At 48.4% G+C, this 23,390-nt stretch overlaps 2 protein-coding genes across 2 annotated transcripts in view; both read right to left on the minus strand.

Moving 5' to 3' along the window:
- Window positions 1–1,288: 1,288 nt before the first annotated feature.
- LOC123732852 (semaphorin-4E) lies at window positions 1,289–7,181 on the minus strand. The gene is made up of 15 exons (XM_045712181.1): window positions 6,853–7,181; window positions 6,421–6,560; window positions 5,427–5,486; window positions 5,223–5,321; window positions 4,897–4,996; window positions 4,559–4,669; window positions 4,189–4,340; window positions 3,894–4,069; window positions 3,610–3,763; window positions 3,016–3,238; window positions 2,710–2,828; window positions 2,241–2,407; window positions 2,062–2,114; window positions 1,770–1,957; window positions 1,289–1,669 (listed from the first exon to the last, which is right to left on the minus strand). The coding sequence occupies exons 1-15, from the start codon at window positions 6,962–6,964 to the stop codon at window positions 1,289–1,291; spliced, it is 2,235 nt and encodes a 744-aa protein (XP_045568137.1). The 5' UTR covers window positions 6,965–7,181.
- Window positions 7,182–13,400: 6,219 nt separating this feature from the next.
- The window catches only part of LOC123732853 (cytoplasmic dynein 2 heavy chain 1-like), an 11,504-nt gene continuing 1,514 nt past the window's right edge, over window positions 13,401–23,390 (minus strand). The window contains exons 2-5 of the mRNA XM_045712182.1: window positions 23,001–23,110; window positions 22,844–22,925; window positions 17,638–17,754; window positions 13,401–13,662 (exon numbers count right to left, since the gene is read on the minus strand). Coding sequence (XP_045568138.1) covers window positions 13,504–13,662; window positions 17,638–17,754; window positions 22,844–22,925; window positions 23,001–23,110 — 468 coding nt within the window. The 3' untranslated portion in view covers window positions 13,401–13,503. The remainder of the gene's footprint in view (window positions 13,663–17,637; window positions 17,755–22,843; window positions 22,926–23,000; window positions 23,111–23,390) is intronic.

Below are 23,390 nucleotides of genomic sequence, written 5' to 3' on the forward strand. Positions count from 1 at the left end.
TTATCTCTCCAACCCTGTTTCTGGAGAGATACCATTCTCTATGTTTATCTCTCCAACCCTGTTCCTGGAGAGATACCATTCTCTAGGTTTATCTCTCCAACCCTGTTCCTGGAGAGATACCATTCTCTATGTTTATCTCTCCAACCCTGTTCCTGGAGAGATACCATTCTCTAGGTTTATCTCTCCAACCCTGTTTCTGGAGAGATACCATTCTCTAGGTTTATCTCTCCAACCCTGTTTCTGGAGAGATACCATTCTCTATGTTTATCTCTCCAACCCTGTTCCTGGAGAGATACCATTCTCTATGTTTATCTCTCCAACCCTGTTCCTGGAGAGATACCCTTCTCTAGGTTTATCTCTCCAACCCCGGCTGTAACTAATCTACCTCAGTTAATAAACCAGCTTATTATTAAAATCAGGTGTTCTAGGTTAGGGTTCGAGTGAACATCTACAGGAACAAGGTTGGAACAGGAACAAGGTTGGAGAGCCCTGGTGGAGACTGACTAATAGATTGGTGGAGACTGACTCTGACTAATAGATTGGTTGAGATAACTGACTGACTAATAGATTGGTGGAGACTGACTCTGACTAATAGATTGGTTGAGATAACTGACTGACTAATAGATTGGTGGAGACTGACTCTGACTAATAGATTGGTGGAGACTGACTCTGACTAATAGATTGGTGGAGACTGACTGAATAATAGATTGGTGGAGACTGACTGAATAATAGATTGGTGGAGACTGACTGAATAATAGATTGGTGGAGACTGACTGACTCTAAATACAGGTATCTGTGATTTGATATAAGATCTAATCATTTAATAATATAGAAAAACTCTCATGTAGACAGATACATAATATTTGCAATATATAATATTTATACAAACATAAAAATACAAAATATATTCAACACAAGGATCTTAAGTGGAAAACAATGACTAAAGAATGGTGCTGGTGATTCTAGGGGTGCTGTCAGTACGACAGAATGGTGTTCAACATTTCATTCAAACGGAAACAGTACTGAACAACCCGCAGAAAAACAGTGTGATTATTGTGTGAGATTGTATGGTGCTACGCATGTTTAGCGATTTCAAATAGTCACACCCTTAATGAACAGGCCACAGTTCGTCACAATCACCAAAACGGGAGCGAACGTACCTCAAAGGCTGTCTAAGAATGGTGAGCACCGTTTTGAGGAAACGTGTCGTTCAGTACAAACCGTCACGCAACTTAGCAAACGTTGAATCGAATTGAACGCACCCCTAGTCTCAGTTATTAGTCCCAGCTCAGATGTCACCCATGTGGATAACTGCATCAGATGAGCTGTTAACCGGTGACATGTGATCCTGGAGCCCCTCCTCCATCCTGAAGACTCTGTGGCTCAACTGGTCTCTGCTGATGTTCCAGAGCATTAGAGACCCCAGGATCATGGACAGAAGAGCGACAGATACCCTCGCTGTCTGATTATCCTCCATGTCCTCAATGGTGATGATGGTGTGATTGTTGTTCACTTCAGACCCAGGGACACGACCAGGGCCTGTTCTCCAGTTGTTGTTGTTGTTCTGGCAGGGTTCTGCTGGGTGAATTCTGGCCCTGAGTCTGAAGTGTCTCCTCACACTCCAGAGGACCACAACCCCCAGCAGCACAGAAAGCACAGCCACAGATATCTGCAGGACCAGTAGAGTCTTTGTGGGCTGCAGGATGTAGGCAGCCTCTGTCCTGGTGTAGAGTCGACCTTTGACCTCCTCCAGACTCTGGCAGGTGTACCGACCAGCGTCTGAAGCTACGGCACTCCCCTATCAACAAGTCCTGGCTCAACATCTGGTACCTGTCTCTCAGCTGGAGGGGCTCCCTTGCAAAGTGCCAGCTCACCTGTGCCAGGTTGGATGCTGGTTGACACGGCAGGTGGACGGAGCTCCCAATATTAAATGGTAATGGAAGTGGCTTCATAGGGACTGAAAACAACACAATGGGGAGTCACTGAATGTCCTTAACTTGGCATGTAGCCTACTTCATGTTGGTACATCACAGTATTTCACTAGTTGAGAAATAAACCTACGTGATTGGGGGCACATCGAGGCATCCGCATGAATAAGGCTTTGGTACAAGTTCCTGAAAGATAAAGAAACAGCTACTGTTATTCGAAGGACATTTGAAATCATATTTGTTCCAATAGTACACTCTCACTCTAGTGGTTACTCTAGAGTGAGAGTGTTGTAGAGTTTAGCAGCATCCTACCTGGAGTCAGTGGGTAAGTTGTGGACAGATGAGCAGGCTGCTGAGGTGGTGTCCCAGGCACAGTAGGGATCTCTGGCCAGGATACAGTCCAGACAGGACCCATACCGACCACAGTCCCTAACTGGAATCTGGACCACTCCAGACTCTGAGCCTGCATAGAGCTGTCCCTGGAGAAAAACACACACTGATTACTAAACCACCAGTGTTAGCTTCTCATTGGATGACCTGGTGCCATTCATCTTCAACAAGCAGGTATGCTAGTGGTTAGAGCGTTGGACTAGTACCCGAAAGGTTGCTGGATCGAATCCCCGAGCTGACAAGGTAAAAATCTGTCGTTTTGCCCCTGAACAAGGCAGTTAACCCACTGTTCCCTGGTAGGCCTTCATTGTAAATAAGAATTTGTTTTTAACTGGCCTGCCTAGTTAAATAAAAAATATATACTCATAACGTTTTGCACTAAATGTGTTACCGTGCCAGAGGAGAGACGCAGCACTTTGATTGGCTCCAGAGTTTGGAACACCTGGATCTCTTGGATGATGACTGTGTCACCAGCAGCGTACTGCACAGCCTTCTGCACCGTGCCCTCCTCTGTCAGGGAGCAGGACACTTCAGTTACTCTCTAGAGCCAACACTGACATTGATTGATTGTCTTTGTCAGAAAATAATTCTCATATATACACACAGTACATGAATACATATATAGACAGTAATAATCACTGCCACAAGCACAGAACAATGTGAATTGGGATGATAAAGGGCTGTCAATTGTCAGCACCTGTTCCAATAAACATAACGTGGTGGATTTCTCCATCCACGGCCATGACTCGGTCCACAACAATCACTGACAACTTGGCTCCCCTCTGCAGCACCAGTGGACCCCCGGTCAGTGGAGGCACTGCTCCCTCCATGAGTGGCTGGTCACGGACGAACTGTAGCGTCTTGTCAGGGAGGTCCAGCGAGTGAACAATCCCGAGGTCCCGCACAGCATTGTTCATACACTTCAACAACAACACGACCAGAGAGTTGATGAGACCTTTCACATATACTGTAGGTCTAGAATTATGACGGAAGCACTCTTGAAACTAAGCCTGTGTTCCAAATAGCCCCCCTATTCCCTATATAGTGCATTCCTTTTTACCAGGGCTCATAGGGTTCTGTTCAAAAGTAGTACACTTCGTACAGTAGGGAATAGGATACCATTTGGGATTCAGCCTGAGCGTATTTGCCACATTTGATGAAGTGTTTTGGACAATAATTGTGCACTGTAGAGGAACATAGGTACAATACTGTCACATGACACTTATGTCTGGAAGAAGTTAATCAATGATCATTTAATTGAATCATCTATATAAGTCATGTTATTACTCACTGCTCCAGGTCGTGGGACAGGCTCCTCTCTGGTGTGGGTTACCCACCTTGTTTCTGACTCCATTGTCACCGGAGTCATATACCTACCCTCAGCGAAGACTTTCCCAATGTCAGCCACGCTGAACGCACACACAGTAGAGAGATCCGATGTGGTTCTGTAATCATCAAAACACCATTTATTATTCCAACATCACTTCAGAATCCCTACAACTGATCATTATTTTACAGATTTGACAGTATAGAATTTCTGCTGGACTGTACTAATAAAGAAATGTTAGAACTCACGTCTGCGGGCTGAAAACAGCGTAAAACACGCTCTTCCTCCAATCCTGGTCTTTCAAGAGGAAGATATCCTGAATGATGGCTGGCAGGCTAGGTTCCAGGGGCACCGGGCAGTCAAGACGGGCCTTCAGGAAGGACGTCCACTTTTGCTGTAAGGTCCTCTGACCACCCATATCCCCCTGCACACCAACAACAGAGAGGGAGACATGCTCGGTGTCAGTGTCGACCATAGTATTAGGAATTAGAACACTAGAACAGACATGAACATTCTTTCAGTTTAAGAGCATTTTATAAGTACCTTGCAGACCCGTGCCACACGAGATACCCTGATCTGGTCTGGCAGGTCAAACTCCATGGCCTCCTCACTAAAGAACATATAGACTTTATCGTCATCCCCATCGAGGTTGTTAATGCTCTCGGGGACAACGTCCAACTGTACGAAGGAGGGCTCTGGAAAAGACAGGGTTCAGTTTTCTCACAGAGACTGAAACCAGACTTGGGATCCATTATTTAAGGCATATTGAATAAAGAAATACATTTAAAATGGCTGTATGTCTCTGTGGAACGTACACATTCAGGTGTCTGTTTAGCTATGCATCAACACATTGTCACAGTATTCTGTGGTTGACAGTGAGTAGTACATTTAAAACAGAGCGGTTGGAGCTTACTGTTAAGCCAGGACTGTCTGTGTTCGGTCCTGATAGCTGGGAAGGAATGACGCTGCAACACCTGCTCAGTACCCAGGAAGTTGACCGCTGTGGCTGAATATAGTTCTGTCCCTGATAGATGATTAACAATGACAATCATCAGAACTGAAATAATAAAGACTAAAAAAGTGAATGAAGTTAATCAGTAATGTATTTCACATCACTAACAACTTTCAGTGTGGGTCCACTTTTTTCAACACTTTATGTATAGTTGTTTTATTTATAATAGTGGTTGCACAATTCTACTACTCCGTCCTTGTGGGGAGGTACTGGAGATATCAGAAAGCAGCTGTACTCACCAACCATGACCGAGGTTGACCTCTGGAAGGGGTCAAAGGGAACTTTCCCTCGCCCCTCTTCCTTCTTCCCTTCCAGGGTCAACGTTCCGTTTGCGTAGGTCTGTTGGAGAACACAATGCATGTTTGGTTGCGATGTGGAGGTGTACATTAAGGCTGTGATCTATAACCACTGAAAGGTGGTTGGGACGCCTCACAGAAAGACAGAGGGTTGGTGTGCTACATATGTCTGCAGTTAGTTCAGTGTAAACAACCAGAATATGACAACGGTCCACAGTCACATGATATGTAGTGTGAAACAACAGGTGTCCTGTCCAGGTTATACTCACCATATAGTCACATGTGGGGTTGTATGCGCTGGTCCCACACACCAACATCCTACCATCGTGGAGAGTCTGAAGTGTCTTGATGTAGTTTTGACAGTCCATCTGGAATAGGATAAGATTGGAACGGTCATGTGGTTTGTTTCTATCAGTATACTGCTTCAGAGAGTTCTCTGAGAGGAGAGATGATCCATCCTACAATCCACTTACTGAATCTTTTCCCTTCCTCTCGCAGGACGTTTTCTGCTCCTCTGAGACCTGCCAGTAGACCTGTAGCAACAGACAGCTTCACATTAACATACAGCAGGCTCTGAGACCTGCCAGTAGACCTGTAGCAACAGACAGCTTCACATTAACATACAGCAGGCTCTGAGACCTGCCAGTAGACCTGTAGCAACAGACAGCTTCACATTAACATACAGCAGGCTCTGAGACCTGCCAGTAGACCTGCAGCAACAGACAGCTTCACATTAACATACAGCAGGCTCTGAGACCTGCCAGTAGACCTGTAGCAACAGACAGCTTCACATTAACATACAGCAGGCTCTGAGACCTGCCAGTAGACCTGTAGCAATAGACAGCTTCACATTAACATACAGCAGGCTCTGAGACCTGCCAGTAGACCTGTAGCAACAGACAGCTTCACATTAACATACAGCAGGCTCTGAGACCTGCCAGTAGACCTGTAGCAACAGACAGCTTCACATTAACATACAGCAGGCTCTGAGACCTGCCAGTAGACCTGCAGCAACAGACAGCTTCACATTAACATACAGCAGGCTCTGAGACCTGCCAGTAGACCTGTAGCAACAGACAGCTTCACATTAACATACAGCAGGCTCTGAGACCTGCCAGTAGACCTGTAGCAATAGACAGCTTCACATTAACATACAGCAGGCTCTGAGACCTGCCAGTAGACCTGTAGCAACAGACAGAATCCATTAACATACAGCAGGCTCTGAGACCTGCCAGTAGACCTGTAGCAACAGACAGATTCCATTAACATACAGCAGGCTCTGAGACCTGCCAGTAGACCTGTAGCAACAGACAGAAACCATTAACATACAGCAGGCTCTGAGACCTGCCAGTAGACCTGCAGCAACAGACAGATTTCCATTAACATACAGCAGGAATACTCTACAGACCAGACAATACTGTATGGATGTATTGACATACAAGACCTTGATTAGACTGAGTTCCTTACCCCAGACTTTTTCGAGGAGATATCCTCAAGGTCCAGAGCGTATACGGCGTCTCGAGCACCAACGACAAGGATACCCAGGTCCTCTCTCAATGTCATCGTTGAATAGTTTGAAATGCCATTCTCTCTGAAAATCTTAGCATCTGAACAGAAGAACAATATGATAACACTTTACTTAGAGTGGTTGTATGTAGCATTTATAAAACATGCTCTATGTTTAAATACTTTAAAATATTGTTTAAATTCTTCATAGGGTTCTCCCGTGGGGACAGCCAAAGAACCCTTTTGGATGGCTTTGGATCATATTAGATGCTTTATATTGAGAAAAAACATTACACTAAGCTGCCATATAAGCCTAACTTTAGTTGAGTGGAAAATATGCATTTCTCTACATGCAAGGATGTAAACAGATACTGGAGAGAGATAATGGCTTACTGTCATATTGTATGGTCTTCCTAGGGATGCTGGCGAACACTTCACCCAGGACCAGGGGTATAAGGACCAGGAACAGGCCCAAGAAAACCCTCAGGGAAGCGAGAGGAGCCATGATGGTCCTCTTGTCAGCAGCTGTCAATGCTCAATGCAACACACTTGCTCAATGTTCAATGCAACACAGAATTCTAAAATGTAAATGTAAATGTAATTCTCTTAATGTTGGCGTTGGGCTGCTGTTTATATAGGATTGACTGTGTGATGTCATAATGCGGGTAATGAGATGTTGATTATGACATCAAACTGTACACTACAGTGGATGATGGAATGGATCCACAGTCTGAGCATATTGCTTTCCTTTTTGGCTGCTATTATAATTGTCTCAACTAGATCACCCTCACACACACACAAAACTGTGTAATGATCTGGACAGATTGACCAAAGCTTTTGGATTCCATTTAAAATATACAAGTGTTTATCCTGAAACATGTCCCATATGGTTTAATGGTGGAATGTTGAATTACTCCAGTATTCTAAACTGTGCATTGTTTGGTCAGCTACAATAGAATTTTCAGGAGTAGAGTTGGACTACACATTCTAAGACTGATGACACAATGTACAATCTACATGCCGAGCCAATGCCAGTGTCATCCATAGAAATATAATCTAGATTGTATTTCTATGTTGTCACCCTCCTCAAATCATAATGACTGTACTAGTGATCTTGTTGTCCCTCAAATACCCTGATTTTTCCACCACATACATGGAAGCTCACCCCTAAATCAGCCATTACTTCTGACACAGCAACCCTTATAACATTGTGCTCTATTGAAATTAAATGTAGTTTATGTGTGTGTGTGGTGTGTGAGTGTGCGTGTGTTTGTGCATACGAACTACTATGAGTGTATGAGTGTGTGTAAGTGTGTATGTGTGAGTGTGTGTACTGTGTAAGGGTGATACATGGTCTGTCTAAGGGTGGGAGACAGGGCTACGGCCGTAAATCCACCCAGCCGTTGCCGTGGTGATTTGCTTTTTCTGGGAAACCATAAACATCCTGACGGAGCGACACGCTGCCCTCTGAACGTGGGAAGTGGCCAGTGTGTAGCCAGTGTGTAGCCAGTGTGTGTTTGTGTGTGTGTTGGAGTGCTCAAGAGCATCCTCTTGAGAGCAAGATATCTGATTGGCTGATGTGAGCACACAGGTCTAAGAGATCGTTCCTCCGGGTCACTCCATTGGCTGTGTGGGCCGGTGGGAGGGGTTAGAGCTAACGGGCAATTATCCCGTCTAATCCAGAACATTGTTCAACATGAACACAAATTAACTATCAGTGGGGCCTATGGCCACAATGGACTCCCCCAAACCTCCGAGTAACACTACAAATAAGTATCTGTAGAATCAATTTAAACCGCACCACATACTGCTACATGTACTGTGTCTGTATTATAGATACAGTGTTATTGATCAAGTATGTCACGTGATGCTGTTGTGGTAGAGTTATAGAGGATCTTCCCTCTTGGGGAGGGGTGTGTGGACACACTGGACACATGACTTGAACAGGTAATGGAACTGTACTGCGGGAAAGTGAGCGTTATATTGAGTATCGTGGGAGGCCTCTACCCCTAATTGTGTGAAAAATGGTTGTTCTTTGCCCATTTAGGTGGTTGGTCCAGATTTTCTACACTTAATAATTGATTTAGGATCAGGTTTTCCTACCGTGGTGCTGACTTTTACTAAAGGAAGCTTACTGACAAACCTAACCCTGGACCAGAGATGTCTATACCTACCAGGGCTGTAGATACAGGATACATTTTCATTTTACTAGGCAATTCAGTTAACAAATTCTTATTTTCAATGACAGCCTGGGGGTAGAACAACAGAACAACAAATTTATACCTTGTCAGCTCGGGGATTCGATCCAGCAACCTTTCGGGTACTAGTCCAACGCTCTAACCACTAGCATACCTGCTTGTTGAAGATGAATGGCACCAGGTCATCCAATGAGAAGCTAACACTGGTGGTTTAGTAATCAGTGTGTGTTTTTCTCCAGGGACAGCTCTATGCAGGCTCAGAGTCTGGAGTGGTCCAGATTCCAGTTAGGGACTGTGGTCGGTATGGGTCCTGTCTGGACTGTATCCTGGCCAGAGATCCCTACTGCCACCCCATAATTGATATGTTCCAGTAAGTCCCATCTAGAATGAGAGTCCCCTCTCTCCTCTCCTCTCCTCTCCAGGGAGAGACCTGATGAGCAGATATTGTTGTAGACCTGTCATTGGCTCAGTCTCCCCAGGCTGTCTACTAGAAGAGGAGGATAAGAACCTCCCCTGATGTGGAACACACACACCTCATGCTCTATTTTTTACCCTTGTGGTGTGTGTGTGTGTGTGTGTGTAACAGTAATGTAAGTGGTGATGATATTAAAATCCTATTAATCCATTAGCACCATCTCTCCCTCCCTCCCTCCTCCCCCTCCCCATCTCTCCCTCCCTCCTCCCCCCTCCCCATCGTCTCCCTCCCTCCTTCCCCCTCCCCATCGTCTCCCTCCCTCCCTCCTTCCCCCCTCTCCATCGTCTCCCTCCCTCCCTCCTTCCCCCCGTCTCTCTCCCTCCCTCCCCGTCGTCTCTCTCCCTCCTTCCTTCCCCCACCCCGTCATCTCTCTCCCTCCTTCCTTCCCCTCTCCCCGTCGTCTCTCTCCCTCCTTCCTTCCCCTCCCCATCGTCTCCCCCCTCCCCATCGTCTGTCTTTCCTGTGGCTCAGTTGGTAGAGCATGGTGTTTGCAACGCCAGCATGGTGTGTATGCATTCACTACTGTAAGTCGCTCTGGATAAGAGCGTCTGCTAAATGACTAAAATGTAAATGTAAAAAATGTCTCCTTCCTTCCCCATTCTCTCCCTCCTTTCTTGTGGAAACATCTTTGACCCACACTCTTCAGCATTTCCTTCAAGCACACACAGAGGAATAGATTCAGCTGGTCTAAATATCACAGAGGCATAGATTCACCTGGTCAAAATATCACAGAGGAATAGATTCAGCTGGTCTAAATATCACAGAGGAATAGATTCAGCTGGTCTAAATATCACAGAGGAATAGATTCAGCTGGTCTAAATATCACAGAGGAATAGATTAAGCTGGTCTAAATATCACAGAGGAATAGATTCAGCTGGTCTAAATATCACAGAGGAATAGATTCAGCTGGTCTAAATATCACAGAGGAATAGATTCAGCTGGTCTAAATATCACAGAGGAATAGATTCAGCTGGTCTAAATATCACAGAGGAATAGATTCAGCTGGTCTAAATATCACAGAGGAATAGATTCAGCTGGTCTAAATATCACAGAGGAATAGATTCAGCTGGTCTAAATATCACAGAGGAATAGATTCAGCTGGTCTAAATATCACAGAGGAATAGATTCAGCTGGTCAAAATATCACAGAGGAATAGATTCAGCTGGTCTAAATATCACAGAGGAATAGATTCAGCTGGTCTAAATATCAGGGGAAAAAAACATGCAAACAAAACTGACCAAACCTGATTCAACCAATCGTATTCTTGATGAGTAGAACATTAATTGAATTAGAAGTTAGTGCTGGTCTGGAACAAAAGTGTGCACACCTTGTGGTTCTTCAGGGCCAAGAAAGTACACTGACTTACAGATAAGCTCGATCAGAAACCACGATTTGTGTTTCTAATGTTGTCTGCAACAAGAGGAAACGTAACACCAGCTCACTGTGTGGCCCAACTCAGGGATTAACAGATAAAAAGTCAGGGAAACTAAAGATAATTCAGTCGGATGTTATCAACTGAAAATATACCATTACCACTGTTTATGTCTGACGAGTAGAATAGGACTCATTCTTAACGCTGGACATTAAGATACATAGCAAGACCTTGTATGAATGAAAAACAATCAAACAAACACAACAAACCAGGATTTCTAAGGTTCATTTCTAACCAGAGCAGATTTGGAGACTGAGATATGAAGGGAGAACAGAATAGCGAGGGAACCAGGGAGGCAGTTCACGGTATTTGGGGATCTTGAAAACAAACAGGACATGCCAACAGAATGTAATCCACCTACTGCATCATTTGCCTGCCATAGACACCAGACAAATAGGCCCCCTCCTCTGATGGTGAAAACTCTTTCCCCCATCTTTGTTCTGTCACATTCTCCATCTCCCCCTCTCTCTCTCTCATTTACTCTCACATTTACCTTGTCCTCCCCATCTCTCTCTTGTTAACCATTAGTCCCCTTTATCCCTCTTTCTCACCCATCTGTCCCCTCTCCTCCTCCCTTCATCCTTCCCCTCCCTCCCTCCCCTCTGGTCCAGGTGTCTGTTCTGCTAAAATCCAATCCCCTCTCCTTTTAAACCCATTCTTCCATTTCACTCCCCTTCTGCAATACTGCAGCACACAAACTCACTCCTCCTTCTGTGTGCTCTCTCCACACATACGAATGCACGCACGCACGCACGCACGCACACACACACACTCTCTCTCTCTTTCACCCCTCCTCCCATGTGCTTTCCAAACACTCACCCCTCCTCCCATGTGCTCTCTCCACACACACACACGCACACCTCCCTCCCCATATACACACCGACACACAATCTCTCCCCTCCTCCCCTATCTTTTTCCATCAGAGCCTCTCCAGGGTCATTACTGAGCTGAAAGAGAGAGACACACACACAAACACCAGCAGAGCCTGGGGTTTAACTAAAACTGACCCTCCAATCACACTGGGGTTTAACTAAAACTGACCCTCCAATCACACTGGGGTTTAACTAAAACTGACCCTCCAATCACACTGGGGTTTAACTAAAACTGACCCTCCAATCACACTGGGGTTTAGCTAAAACTGACCCTCCAATCACACTGGGGTTTAGCTAAAACTGACCCTCCAATCACACTGGGGTTTAGCTAAAACTGACCCTCCAATCACACTGGGGTTTAACTAAAACTGACCCTCCAATCAAACTGGGGTTTAACTAAAACTGACCCTCCAATCACACTGATAAATACCACTAGAATAGTATATTGGCTAGGTCAGTCTGATGTCTGTGTGTAATGGCTCAGAGTTGAAGTGTGTATATAGTATAAATAGGTCAGACCCAGGGAGAGATATCTCCTGATCCAGGGCCTGTCTTTACAACACATACAAACACTCATTATGGAAAGAAACCAGATATCTCCTGATCCAAGGCCTGTCTTTACAACACATACAAACAGTCATTATGGAAAGAAACCAGATATCTCCTGATCCAGGGCCTGTCTTTACAACACATACAAACAGTCATTATGGAAAGAAACCAGATATCTCCTGATCCAGGGCCTGTCTTTACAACACATACAAACAGTCATTATGGAAAGAAACCAGATATCTCCTGATCCAGGGCCTGTCTTTACAACACATACAAACAGTCATTATGGAAAGAAACCAGATATCTCCTGATCCAGGGCCTGTCTTTACAACACATACAAACAGTCATTATGGAAAGAAACCAGATATCTCCTGATCCAGGGCCTGTCTTTACAACACATACAAACAGTCATTATGGAAAGAAACCAGATATCTCCTGATCCAGGGCCTGTCTTTACAACACATACAAACAGTCATTATGGAAAGAAACCAGATATCTCCTGATCCAGGGCCTGTCTTTACAACACATACAAACAGTCATTATGGAAAGAAACCAGATATCTCCTGATCCAGGGCCTGTCTTTACAACACATACAAACAGTCATTATGGAAAGAAACCAGATATCTAGAGTAAATAAAGCTTTATTATTGTAATAATACATTCAAACAGACTATGACAATACTAAAGAGTAAACATTAAACCATCAACATTCAAAATGCAACATGACATCAAAATAATCTATGCTTTTCAAACATAGTCAAGAACCAGCATGTGCCATTACACATTTCATTGCAGACTATCATCACCTTAAAATATCAACAAACACCTGCAGTGAAGCCCGATAACCTTCCTGAGAAACATGTCTACCCTCTGTTCCTTCAGCCCTCTGTTCCTTCACCAACCCCTACCCCAGCTCCCTCTTCTAACCCCCTACCCCAGCTCCCTCTTCTAGCCCCCTACCCCAGCTCCCTCTTCTAACCCCCTACCCCAGCTCCCTCTTCTAGCCCCCTGGCCCAGCTCCCTCTTCTAGCCCCCTGGCCCAGCTCCCTCTTCTAACCCCCTACCCCAGCTCCCTCTTCTAGCCCCCTACCCCAGCTCCCTCTTCTAGCCCCCTACCCCAGCTCCCTCTTCTAGCCCCCTGGCCCAGCTCCCTCTTCTAGCCCCCTGGCCCAGCTCCCTCTTCTAACCCCCTGGCCCGGCTCCCTCTTCTAGCCCCCTGGCCCAGCTCCCTCTTCTAGCCCCCCTACCCCAGCTCCCTCTTCTAGCCCCCCTACCCCAGCTCCCTCTTCTAGCCCCCTGGCCCAGCTCCCTCTTCTAGCCCCCTACCCCAGCTCCCTCTTCTAGCCCCCTGGCCCAGCTCCCTCTTCTAGCCCCCTGGCCCAGCTCCCTCTTCTAGCCCCCTGGCCCAGCTCCCTCTTCTAGCCCCCTACCCCAGCTCCCTCTTCTAGCCCCCTGGCCCAGCTCCCTCTTCTAGCCCCCTGGCCCAGCTCCCTCTTCTAGCCCCCTGGCCCAGCTGTCTCACTGCTGTTTGAGGAAGAGGGCAGCTCCATTCTGAATCCACTGGTCAGGGTTTCTTCCACAAGGTAGTGTGACGTGAGTCACCACGCTGACCCGCTCAGAGCTGGTGTACACAGGCAGAGAGATGACCTCCTCAGGACTGTAGCTGCCACTGGAACACTGCAATGTAACACACACAACGTTATATTAACATCAAATCAACCTTTATTGGTCGCGTACACAGATTTGCAGATGTTTTCGCAGGTGTAGTGAAATGCTTGTGTTTCTAGTTCCAACAGTGATATCTAGCAAATAAATATATACACAACTCACAGGTCCGTTGGTGTGTGTGTGTGTGTGTGTGTGTGTGTGTGTGTGTGTGTGTGTGTGTGTGTGTGTTATTAGGATGCACATTTCTGTACATTTTGTTGCTGACTAACAAACCCCCATTAACCAGTTAACAAACAGTAAAATGAGGTTCCCAAAGGAAAATACTATGCATGGAAGGAGCAGACATTTTTCATTAAGAGCTTAAAGAACAAGTGACAATAGCGAGCCTATCCTCTCATATTATTGAACAACAAACCACTGTAATGAAGCACAGAACTGAATAGATCCATTTCAAACATTTGCCGAAATGCAATTTGCGGGAAAACTCTGTTGTAGAAAACACATGATGTGATGCGTTTCATGTGACAGAGACAAACATCTCCGTTAGAAACTTAGAAGAGAGGGAATATGGAAATATGTAACAACTAAAATGGGTTGTTCATATGACTAGGATTGTGCCTTTGGCTTCTGGACAACGAAGGAAAGTTGATATAGGAAACGAGTAGTACAGGAGAGAAATACTGTAAAACTTTTTTGGGTTGCTAGCTTAGCTGTTAGCTGCTTCATGCTGTTCCTCTCTCCCACTGCTCCCTGCAGCCAGTGTCTGTGAGTTGCCTAGCAACGAGTCTCTCCTCTGGCTTGCTTGCAGCTCATTCTACTCGAGACAGCAAGCCATTAGTTAACATACGAAATCTACTTTCTAACTCTAGAAACTCACTGTACGTGACTATTTTCGACAAAATAATCATTCCGGTCGACCAAGACCAAGTCTCTCTCTGTCCCCGTCTCTCTCTGTCTCCGTCTCTCTCTGTCTCCGTCTCTCTCTGTCTCCGTCTCTCTCTGTCTCCGTCTCTGTTCCTGTTTTATTGACTGACTAGATTTGTTCAATTCTGACACCAAATGAATCCCACAAAATGATACAAATGAACCTAGAGACTAATGAGCATGAATGGTGAAATGTCTTTTCGGAGGCTAACGACTAACGGTTAACATCCCCAGTAAAGGGTGGGCGAGGCCTCAGTAAAAGCAGTTTGAAGCTGGTCAGATAGGCCTCAGATCCCTCAGATAACTGCTGTAGCAGGGTTGAATCCACATTAGCCTGGTGGTCCAGCCATTAGACATTATACAGGAGCAACAGAGGGAGGAGAGGGAGGGAGGGAGAAGAAAGAGGGGATTATGCTCTATATCAAGTAGTGTTTGGTTAATAAAGCCACTGGTCAGATACTATCCATCACCTTTCCTGTCTGAGCAGTGTTACTCAGATAATTGAGGGAGAGGCCAGGAGAGAGGGAAGAAAGATGGCAGGCCTGTTCAAAGGATAAAATATATTGTTCCTTCTTTCACACAGTAAGACCTTCAGGGAAATAAACAACCCTGAACAAAAATATAAAGGCAACATGTAAAGTGTTGGTCCAATTGCTGAAATAAAGATCCCAGAAATGTTCCATAAGCACAAAAGCTTATTTCTATAACACAAACTGTCATACACATACACGCATTCATACACACACACATATATGCACACACACGTACACATACATACACACACCCACACATACATACACACATTCACACAGTGACTCCTGTTGTTTTTCTGTGTCAGCCTCCAGTATTTATGCTGCAGTAGTTTATGTGTCGGGGGGCTAGGGTCAGTCTGTTACATCTGGAGTATTTCTCTTGTCTTATCCGGTGTCCTGTGTGAATTTAAATATGCTCTCTCTAATTCTCTCTTTCTCTCTTTCTGTCTTTCTCTCGGAGGACCTGAGCCCTAGGACCATGCCTCAGGACTACCTGGTATGATGACTCCTTGCTGTCCCCAGTCCACCTGGCCGTGCTGCTGCTCCAGTTTCAACTGTTCTGCCTGCGGCTATGGAACCCTGACCTGTTCACCGGACGTGCTTGTTGCACCCTCGACAACTACTATGATTATTATTATTTGACCATGCTGGTCATTTATGAACATTTTAACATTTTAACATCTTGACCATGTTCTGTTATAATATCCACCCTGCACAGCCAGAAGAGGACTGGCCACCCCTCATAGCCTGGTTCCTCTCTAGGTTTCTTCCTAGGTTTTTGGCCTTTCTAGGGAGTTTTTCCTAGGGAGTTTTTCCTAGCTACCGTGCTTCTTTCACATGCTTTGCTTGCTGTTTGGGGTTTTAGGCTGGGTTTCTGTACAGCACTTTGAGATATCAGCTGATGTACGAAGGGCTATATAAAAATAAATTTGATTTGATTTGAAATTTGATTACACAGGTGCACCTTGTGTTAGGGACAATAAAAGGCCAATGTAGAATGTGCAGTTTTGTCACACAACACAATGCCACAGATGTCTAAAGTATTGAGGGAGCACGCAATTGGCATGCTGACTGCAGGAATGTCCACCAGAGCTGTTGCCAGAGAATTTAATGTTAATTTCTCTACCATAAGCCACCTCCGTCGTTTTAGAGAATTTGGCAGTACGTCTAAGACCAGCTGATGAAACTGTGGGTTTGTACAACCAAAGAATGTCATCACTAACTGTCAGAAACCGTCTAAGGGAAGCTCATCTGCGTTCTCATTGTCCTCACCACGGTCATGACCTGACTACAGTTCGGCGTCATTACCGACACCAATGGGCAAATGGTCACTTTGATGGCCAATGGCACGTTGAAGAAGTGTGCTCTTTTTATTGATAATGGTAAATGGTCATTTAAATGCACAGTGATACCGTGACGAGATCCTGAGGCCCATCGTCGTGCCATTCATCTGCCGCCATCACCTCATGTTTCAGCATGATAATGTACGGCCCCATGTCACAAGGATCTGTACAAAATTCCTGGAAGCTGAAAATGTCCCAGTTCTTCCATGGCCTGCATACTCACAAGACATGTCACCCACTGAGCATGTTTGGGCTGCTCTGGATCTACATGTACGACATTGTGTTCCAGTTCCCACCAATATACACCAACTTCACACAACCATTGAAGAGGAGTGGGACAACATTCAGGCCACAATCAACAGCCTGATCAACTCCATGTGAAGGAAATGTGTTGCGCTGCATGAGGTAAATGGTGGTCACACCAGATACTGACTGGTTTTCTGATCCACGCCCCTACCTTTTTTTAAAGGTATCTGTGACCAACAGAAGCATATCTGTATTCCCAGTCATGTGAAATTCATATATTAGGGCCTAATGAATTTATTTAAATTGACTGATTTCCTTCTATGAACTGTAACTCAGTAAACTCGTCGAAATTGCTGCATGCTGTGTTAAAATTTTTGTTCAGTGTAAATCAGAGAAGACGTGAACAATAAGAACTCTGTTGCCATGACAACAGCTAATCACAGAGCTGAACTCTGACCCTGACCCTGACCACAGAAAGAACAGAGAGCACTTCAATGATTCGTGTCCGTGTGTGTGTGAGTGAGTGTGTGAGTGTGTGAGTGTGTGAGTGTGTGAGTGAGTGAGTGAGTGGTGAGTGAGTGAGTGTGAGAGTGAGTGAGTGGTGGTGGTGGTGAGTGAGTGAGTGAGTGAGTGTGAGTGAGTGAGTGAGTGAGTGAGTGTGTGTGTGTGAGAGTGAGTGAGTGAGTGAGTGAGTGAGTGTGAGTGTGTGAGAGTGAGTGAGTGAGTGAGTGAGTGAGTGAGTGAGTGAGTGAGTGTGAGTGTGTGTGTGTGTGTGAGTGAGTGTGTGTGAGTGTGTGAGAGTGAGTGAGTGAGTGAGTGAGTGAGTGTGAGTGTGTGAGAGTGAGTGAGTGAGTGAGTGAGTGAGTGTGAGTGTGTGTGTGTGTGTGAGTGTGTGAGTGAGTGTGTGTGAGTGTGAGAGTGAGTGTGTGTGTTTGTACCTGTGCTATCCAGGCCATGTAGCAGGCAGGTACAGCTGACACACTGGGGGAGTCATGTTGGTTCTCAGACAGACGAACCCCATCAAAACTACAGCCCTCCAACTGCAGACCACCCACCTACAGACATACAGAGAGATGGGGAGAGGAGGGGGGAGACAGGAGAGAAAAGAGAGAGAGAGAGAGAGAGATGGGGAGAGAGAGGAGAGAAAAGAGAGAGAGAGAAAGAGATGGGGAGAGGAGGGGGGTGAGAGAGGAGAGAAAAAAGAGAGAGAAAGAGATGGGGAGAGAGAGGAGAGAAAGAGAGAGAGAGAGAAAGAGATGGGGAGAGGAGGGGGTGAGAGAGGAGAGAAAAGAGAGAGAGAAAGAGATGGGGAGAGAGAGGAGAGAAAAGAGGGAGAGAAAGAAATGGGGAGAGGAGGGGGGTGAGAGGAGAGAAAAAGAGAGAGAGAGAGATGGGGAGACAGAAAGAGGTACATCATTAGAAGCTGAGCTGTGTATCACAGTTAACTCTAAACACAACCATTTAAGTGATATACAGCATGAAAGGGAGATGAGGGAGAGAACGAATGATGTAATGGATGGAGAAGGAAGGCCCTCTCTCCTGTGTAAGTAATGTCATGTGTGTGCAGTATGATGTCATATTGGTGACTCAGGACTTACACAGGCTTGTGTGTGTGTCTGTGTGTGTGTCTGTGTGTGTGTGTGTGTCTGTGTGTGTGTGTGTCTGTGTGTGTCTGTGTGTGTGTGTGTGTGTGTGTGTGTGTGTGTGTGTGTGTGTGTGTGTGTGTGTGTGTGTGTGTGAGAGACTAGCAGAGGGGGGGGGCTCTGGCGTCTGGTCAACCAAACACACCTTATAAATGTGTGTGTGAGATCATTGTGAAAGATGAATAATATTTTCTCTCAGCTGAGATGTCTGAAAGGAGTTTCCCCGTCTCCTCCCTGCAGCTGTAGCACTCTCTGCCCACGTCTGTCACCCTCTCTCTCCGTCTCCCTCTCTCTGTCTCCCTCTCTCTGTCTCCCTCGCTCTGTCTCCCTCTCTCTCTGTCTCCCTCTCTCTCTGTCTCCGTCTCTCTCTGTCTCCGTCTCTCTCTGTCTCCGTCTCTCTCTGTCTCCCTCTCTCTCTGTCTCCCTCTCTCTCTGTCTCCCTCTCTCTCTGTCTCCCTCCGTGTCTCTCTGTCTCCGTGTCTCTCTGTCTCTCTCTCTCTCCGTCTCTCTCTCTCTCCGTCTCTCTCTCTCTCCGTCTCTCTCTCTCTCCGTCTCTCTCTCTCCGTCTCTCTCTCTCTCCGTCTCTCTCTCTCTCCGTCTCCCTCTCTCCGTCTCTCCGTCTCTCTCTGTCTCCGTCTCTCTCTGTCTCTCTCTCTCTCCGTCTCTCTCTCTCTCCGTCTCTCTCTCTCTCCGTCTCTCTCTCTCTCCGTCTCCCTCTCTGCCCGTCTCCCTCTCTGCCCGTCTCCCTCTCTGCCCGTCTCCCTCTCTGCCCGTCTCCCTCTCTCCGTCTCCCTCTCTCCGTCTCCCTCTCTCTCCGTCTCCCTCTCTCTCCGTCTCCCTCTCTCTCCGTCTCCCTCTCTCTCTCTCCCTCCCTCGCTCCAACCCTCTATCCATGTTTCTGTCTTTCTCTCTCTCCGTCTCCCTCTCTCCGTCTCCCTCTCTCCGTCCCCTCTCTCCGTCTCCCTCTCTCCGTCTCCCTCTCTCCGTCTCCCTCTCTCCGTCTCTCTCTCTCTCTCTCTCCCTCTCTCCGTCTCCCTCTCTCCGTCTCCCTCTCTCTCCGTCTCCCTCTCTCCGTCTCCCTCTCTCCGTCTCTCCCTCTCCGTCTCTCCCTCTCCGTCTCTCCCTCTCTCCGTCTCTCCCTCTCTCCGTCCGTCTCCCTCTCCCTGTCTCCCTCTTCTTGTCTCCCTCTCTCTCTCCCTCCCTCGCTCCAACCCTCTCTCCATGTTTCTGTCTTTCTCTCTCCGTCTCCCTCTCTCTGTCTCCCGCTCTCTCTCCCTCCCTCGCTCCAACCCTCTCTCCATGTTTCTGTCTTTCTCTCTCTCCGTCTCCCTCTCTCCGTCCCCGTCTCTCCGTCCCCCTCTCTCCGTCCCCCTCTCTCCCTCTCTCCGTCTCCGTCTCTCCGTCCCCGTCTCTCCGTCTCTCTCTCTCCATCCCTCTCTCTCCGTCTCCCTCTCTCCGTCTCTCCCTCTCTCCGTCTCCCTCTCTCCGTCTCCGTCTCTCCGTCCCCGTCTCTCCGTCTCCCTCTCTCCATCCCCCCTCTCTCCGTCTCCCTCTCTCCGTCTCCCTCTCTCCGTCCCCCTCTCTCCGTCTCCTCTCTCCATCCCCTCTCTCCGTCTCCCTCTCTCCGTCTCCCTCTCTCCGTCTCTCTCTCTCTCCGTCCCTCTCTCTCTCTCTCCGTCTCCCCTCTCTCCGTCTCCCTCTCTCTCCGTCTCCCTCTCTCTCCGTCTCCCTCTCTCCGTCTCCCTCTCTCCGTCTCCCTCTCTCCGTCTGTCCTCTCCGTCTCTCCGTCTCTCCTCTCTCTCATCCGTCTCCTCTCTCCTGTCTCCCTCTTCCTGTCTCCCTCTCTCTCTCCCTCCCTCGCTCCAACCCTCTCTCCATGTTTCTGTCTTTCTCTCTCTCGTCTCCCTCTCTCCGTCTCCCTCTCTCTCCGTCTCCCTCTCTCTCCGTCTCCCTCTCTCCGTCCCCCCTCTCTCCGTCTCCTCTCTCTCTCCCTCCCTCGCTCCAACCCTCTCTCCATGTTTCTGTCTTTCTCTCTCTCTGTCTCCCTCTCTCCGTCTCCCTCTCTCTCCGTCTCCCTCTCTCTCCGTCTCCCTCTCTCCGTCCGTCTCCCTCTCCCTGTCTCCCTCTTCCTGTCTCCCTCTCTCTCTCCCCTCCCTCGCTCCAACCCTCTCTCCATGTTTCTGTCTTTCTCTCTCTCTGTCTCCCTCTCTCCGTCTCCCTCTCTCTCCGTCTCCATCTCTCCGTCCGTCTCCCTCTTCCTGTCTCCTCTCTCTCTCCCTCCCTCGCTCCAACCCTCTCTCCATGTTTCTGTCTTTCTCTCTCCGTCTCCCTCTCTCTGTCTCCCGCTCTCTCTCCCTCCTCGCTCCAACCCTCTCTCCATGTTTCTGTCTTTCTCTCTCTCCGTCTCCCTCTCTCCGTCTCCCTCTCTCCATCCCCGTCTCTCCGTCCCCGTCTCTCCGTCTCCCTCTCTCCGTCCCCTCTCTCCGTCTCCCTCTCTCCGTCCCCCTCTCTCCGTCTCCTCTCTCCGTCCCCTCTCTCCGTCTCCCTCTCTCCGTCTCCCTCTCTCCGTCCCCCCTCTCTCCGTCTCCCTCTCTCCGTCTCCCTCTCTCCGTCTCCCTCTCTCCGTCTCCCTCTCTCCGTCTCTCTCTCTCTCCGTCTCTCTCTCTCTCCGTCTCCCTCTCTCCGTCTCCCTCTCTCTCCGTCTCCCTCTCTCCGTCTCCCTCTCTCCGTCTCCCCTCTCTCCGTCTCCCTCTCTCCGTCTCTCCCCTCTCCGTCTCTCCCTCTCTCCGTCCGTCTCCCTCTCCCTGTCTCCCTCTTCCTGTCTCCCTCTTCCTGTCTCCTCTCTCTCTCCCTCCCTCGCTCCAACCCTCTCTCCATGTTTCTGTCTTTCTCTCTCTCCGTCTCCCTCTCTCCGTCTCCCTCTCTCCATCCCTCTCTCTCCGTCCCCGTCTCTCCGTCTCCCTCTCTCCGTCCCCTCTCTCCGTCTCCCTCTCTCGTCCCCCTCTCTCCGTCTCCCTCTCTCCGTCCCTCTCTCTCCGTCTCCCTCTCTCCGTCTCCCTCTCTCCGTCCCCCTCTCTCCGTCTCCCTCTCTCCGTCTCCCTCTCTCCGTCTCCCTCTCTCGTCTCCCTCTCTCCGTCTCTCCCTCTCTCCGTCCCTCTCTCTCTCGTCTCCCTCTCTCCGTCTCCCTCTCTCTCCGTCTCCCTCTCTCTCCGTCTCCCTCTCTCCGTCTCCCTCTCTCCGTCTCCCTCTCTCCGTCTCTCCCTCTCCGTCTCTCCCTCTCTCCGTCCGTCTCCCTCTCCCTGTCTCCCTCTTCCTGTCTCCCTCTCTCTCTCCCTCCCTCGCTCCAACCCTCTCTCCATGTTTCTGTCTTTCTCTCTCTCCGTCTCCCTCTCTCCGTCTCCCTCTCTCTCCGTCTCCCTCTCTCCGTCCCCCTCTCTCCGTCTCCCTCTCTCCGTCTCCCTCTCTCTCCCTCTCTCGCTCCAACCTCTCTCCATGTTTCTGTCTTTCTCTCTCTCTGTCTCCCTCTCTCCGTCTCCCTCTCTCTCCGTCTCCCTCTCTCCGTCCGTCTCTCTCTCCCTGTCTCCCTCTTCCTGTCTCCTCTCTCTCTCCCTCCTCGCTCCAACCCTCTCTCCATGTTTCTGTCTTTCTCTCTCCGTCTCCCTCTCTCTGTCTCCCGCTCTCTCTCTCCTCGCTCCAACCCTCTCTCCATGTTTCTGTCTTTCTCTCTCTCCGTCTCCCTCTCTCCGTCTCCCTCTCTCCGTCCCCGTCTCTCCGTCCCCGTCTCTCCGTCTCCGTCCCTCTCTCCATCTCCCTCTCTCCGTCCCCTCTCTCCGTCCCCCTCTCTCCGTCTCCCTCTCTCCGTCTCTCTGTCCCCGTCTCCCTCTCTCCGTCCCCTCTCTCCGTCTCCTCTCTCCGTCCCCCTCTCTCCGTCCCCCTCTCTCCGTCCCCCTCTCTCCGTCTCCCTCTCTCCGTCTCCCTCTCTCCGTCCCCGTCTCTCCGTCTCCTCTCTCGTCCCCCGTCTCTCCGTCCCCGTCTCTCCGTCCCCTCTCTCTCCCTCTCCCTCTCTCTCTCCCTCCTCGCTCCAACCCTCTCTCCATGTTTCTGTCTTTCTCTCTCTCCGTCTCCCTCTCTCCGTCTCCCTCTCTCTCCGTCTCCCTCTCTCCGTCTCCCTCTCTCCGTCTCCCTCTCTCCGTCTCCCTCTCTCTCTCCCTCCTCGCTCCAACCCTCTCTCCATGTTTCTGTCTTTCTCTCTCTCCATCTCCCTCTCTCCGTCTCCCTCTCTCTCGTCTCCCTCTCTCCGTCCCCCTCTCTCCGTCTCCCTCTCTCTCTCGTCCCCCTCTCTCTCTCGTCCCCTCTCTCTCTCCGTCCCCCTCTCTCCGTCTCCCTCTCCCTCTCTCTCTCCCCCTCGCTCCAACCCTCTCTCCATGTTTCTGTCTTTCTCTATCTCTGTCCTCCTCTGTTCCCTGAGTGTTTACAGCATCATTGGGTTGTTGTAATGTACCTTGACTTGGAGTTGAGCCTCTGCTATGGGACTCTTCCATGATGCCACAAACTTCAGACTGTCCATGGAACAGCCCATAGACCTGACACAATGGACTAGGTATTAATACACACGTCATATTCACAGAAAGAGACTGACACACACTGTGGGGTGTTACCTGGCAGTCTCCTGTCGCAGGGCGTTGAGGAAGGTATCAGGGTGGAAGAGTTCAGACAGATCAACAGCATCAGACAGTAGAACCTGTCTTTCTGCACGCTCCACCCAACTCTACACACACAGAAAAACAACAGGAGTCACTGTGTGAATGTGTGTATGTATGTGTGGGTGTGTGTATGTATGTATGTGTACGTGTGTGTGCATATATGTGTGTGTGTATGAATGCGTGTATGTGTATGACAGTTTGTGTTATAGACACACGCTCTCTCTGTCCAAACAGAGCCAGCTGGGAGCAGAGGACAGACAGACAGACAGACAGACAGACAGACAGACAGACAGACAGACAGACGAAGACAGACAGACAGACAGACAGACAGACAGACAGACAGAC

This window comes from Salmo salar, unplaced genomic scaffold (genome assembly GCF_905237065.1).
Source record: "Salmo salar unplaced genomic scaffold, Ssal_v3.1, whole genome shotgun sequence".
NCBI lineage: Eukaryota > Metazoa > Chordata > Actinopteri > Salmoniformes > Salmonidae > Salmo > Salmo salar.

What these genes read in the sequence shown, in the direction of transcription:
- LOC123732852 (XM_045712181.1), bottom strand. Translation starts at nt 6,964, where the DNA reads ATGGCTCCTCTCGCTTCCCTGAGGGTTTTCTTGGGCCTGTTCCTGGTC. An exon ending in TCTCCTCGAAAAAGTCTGGG is followed by an intron (nt 5,487 to 6,420) that starts GTAAGGAACTCA and finishes CTGTTGCTACAG; the next exon opens with GTCTACTGGCAGGTCTCAGA. An exon ending in GTCAACCTCGGTCATGGTTG is followed by an intron (nt 4,670 to 4,896) that starts GTGAGTACAGCT and finishes ATCATCTATCAG; the next exon opens with GGACAGAACTATATTCAGCC.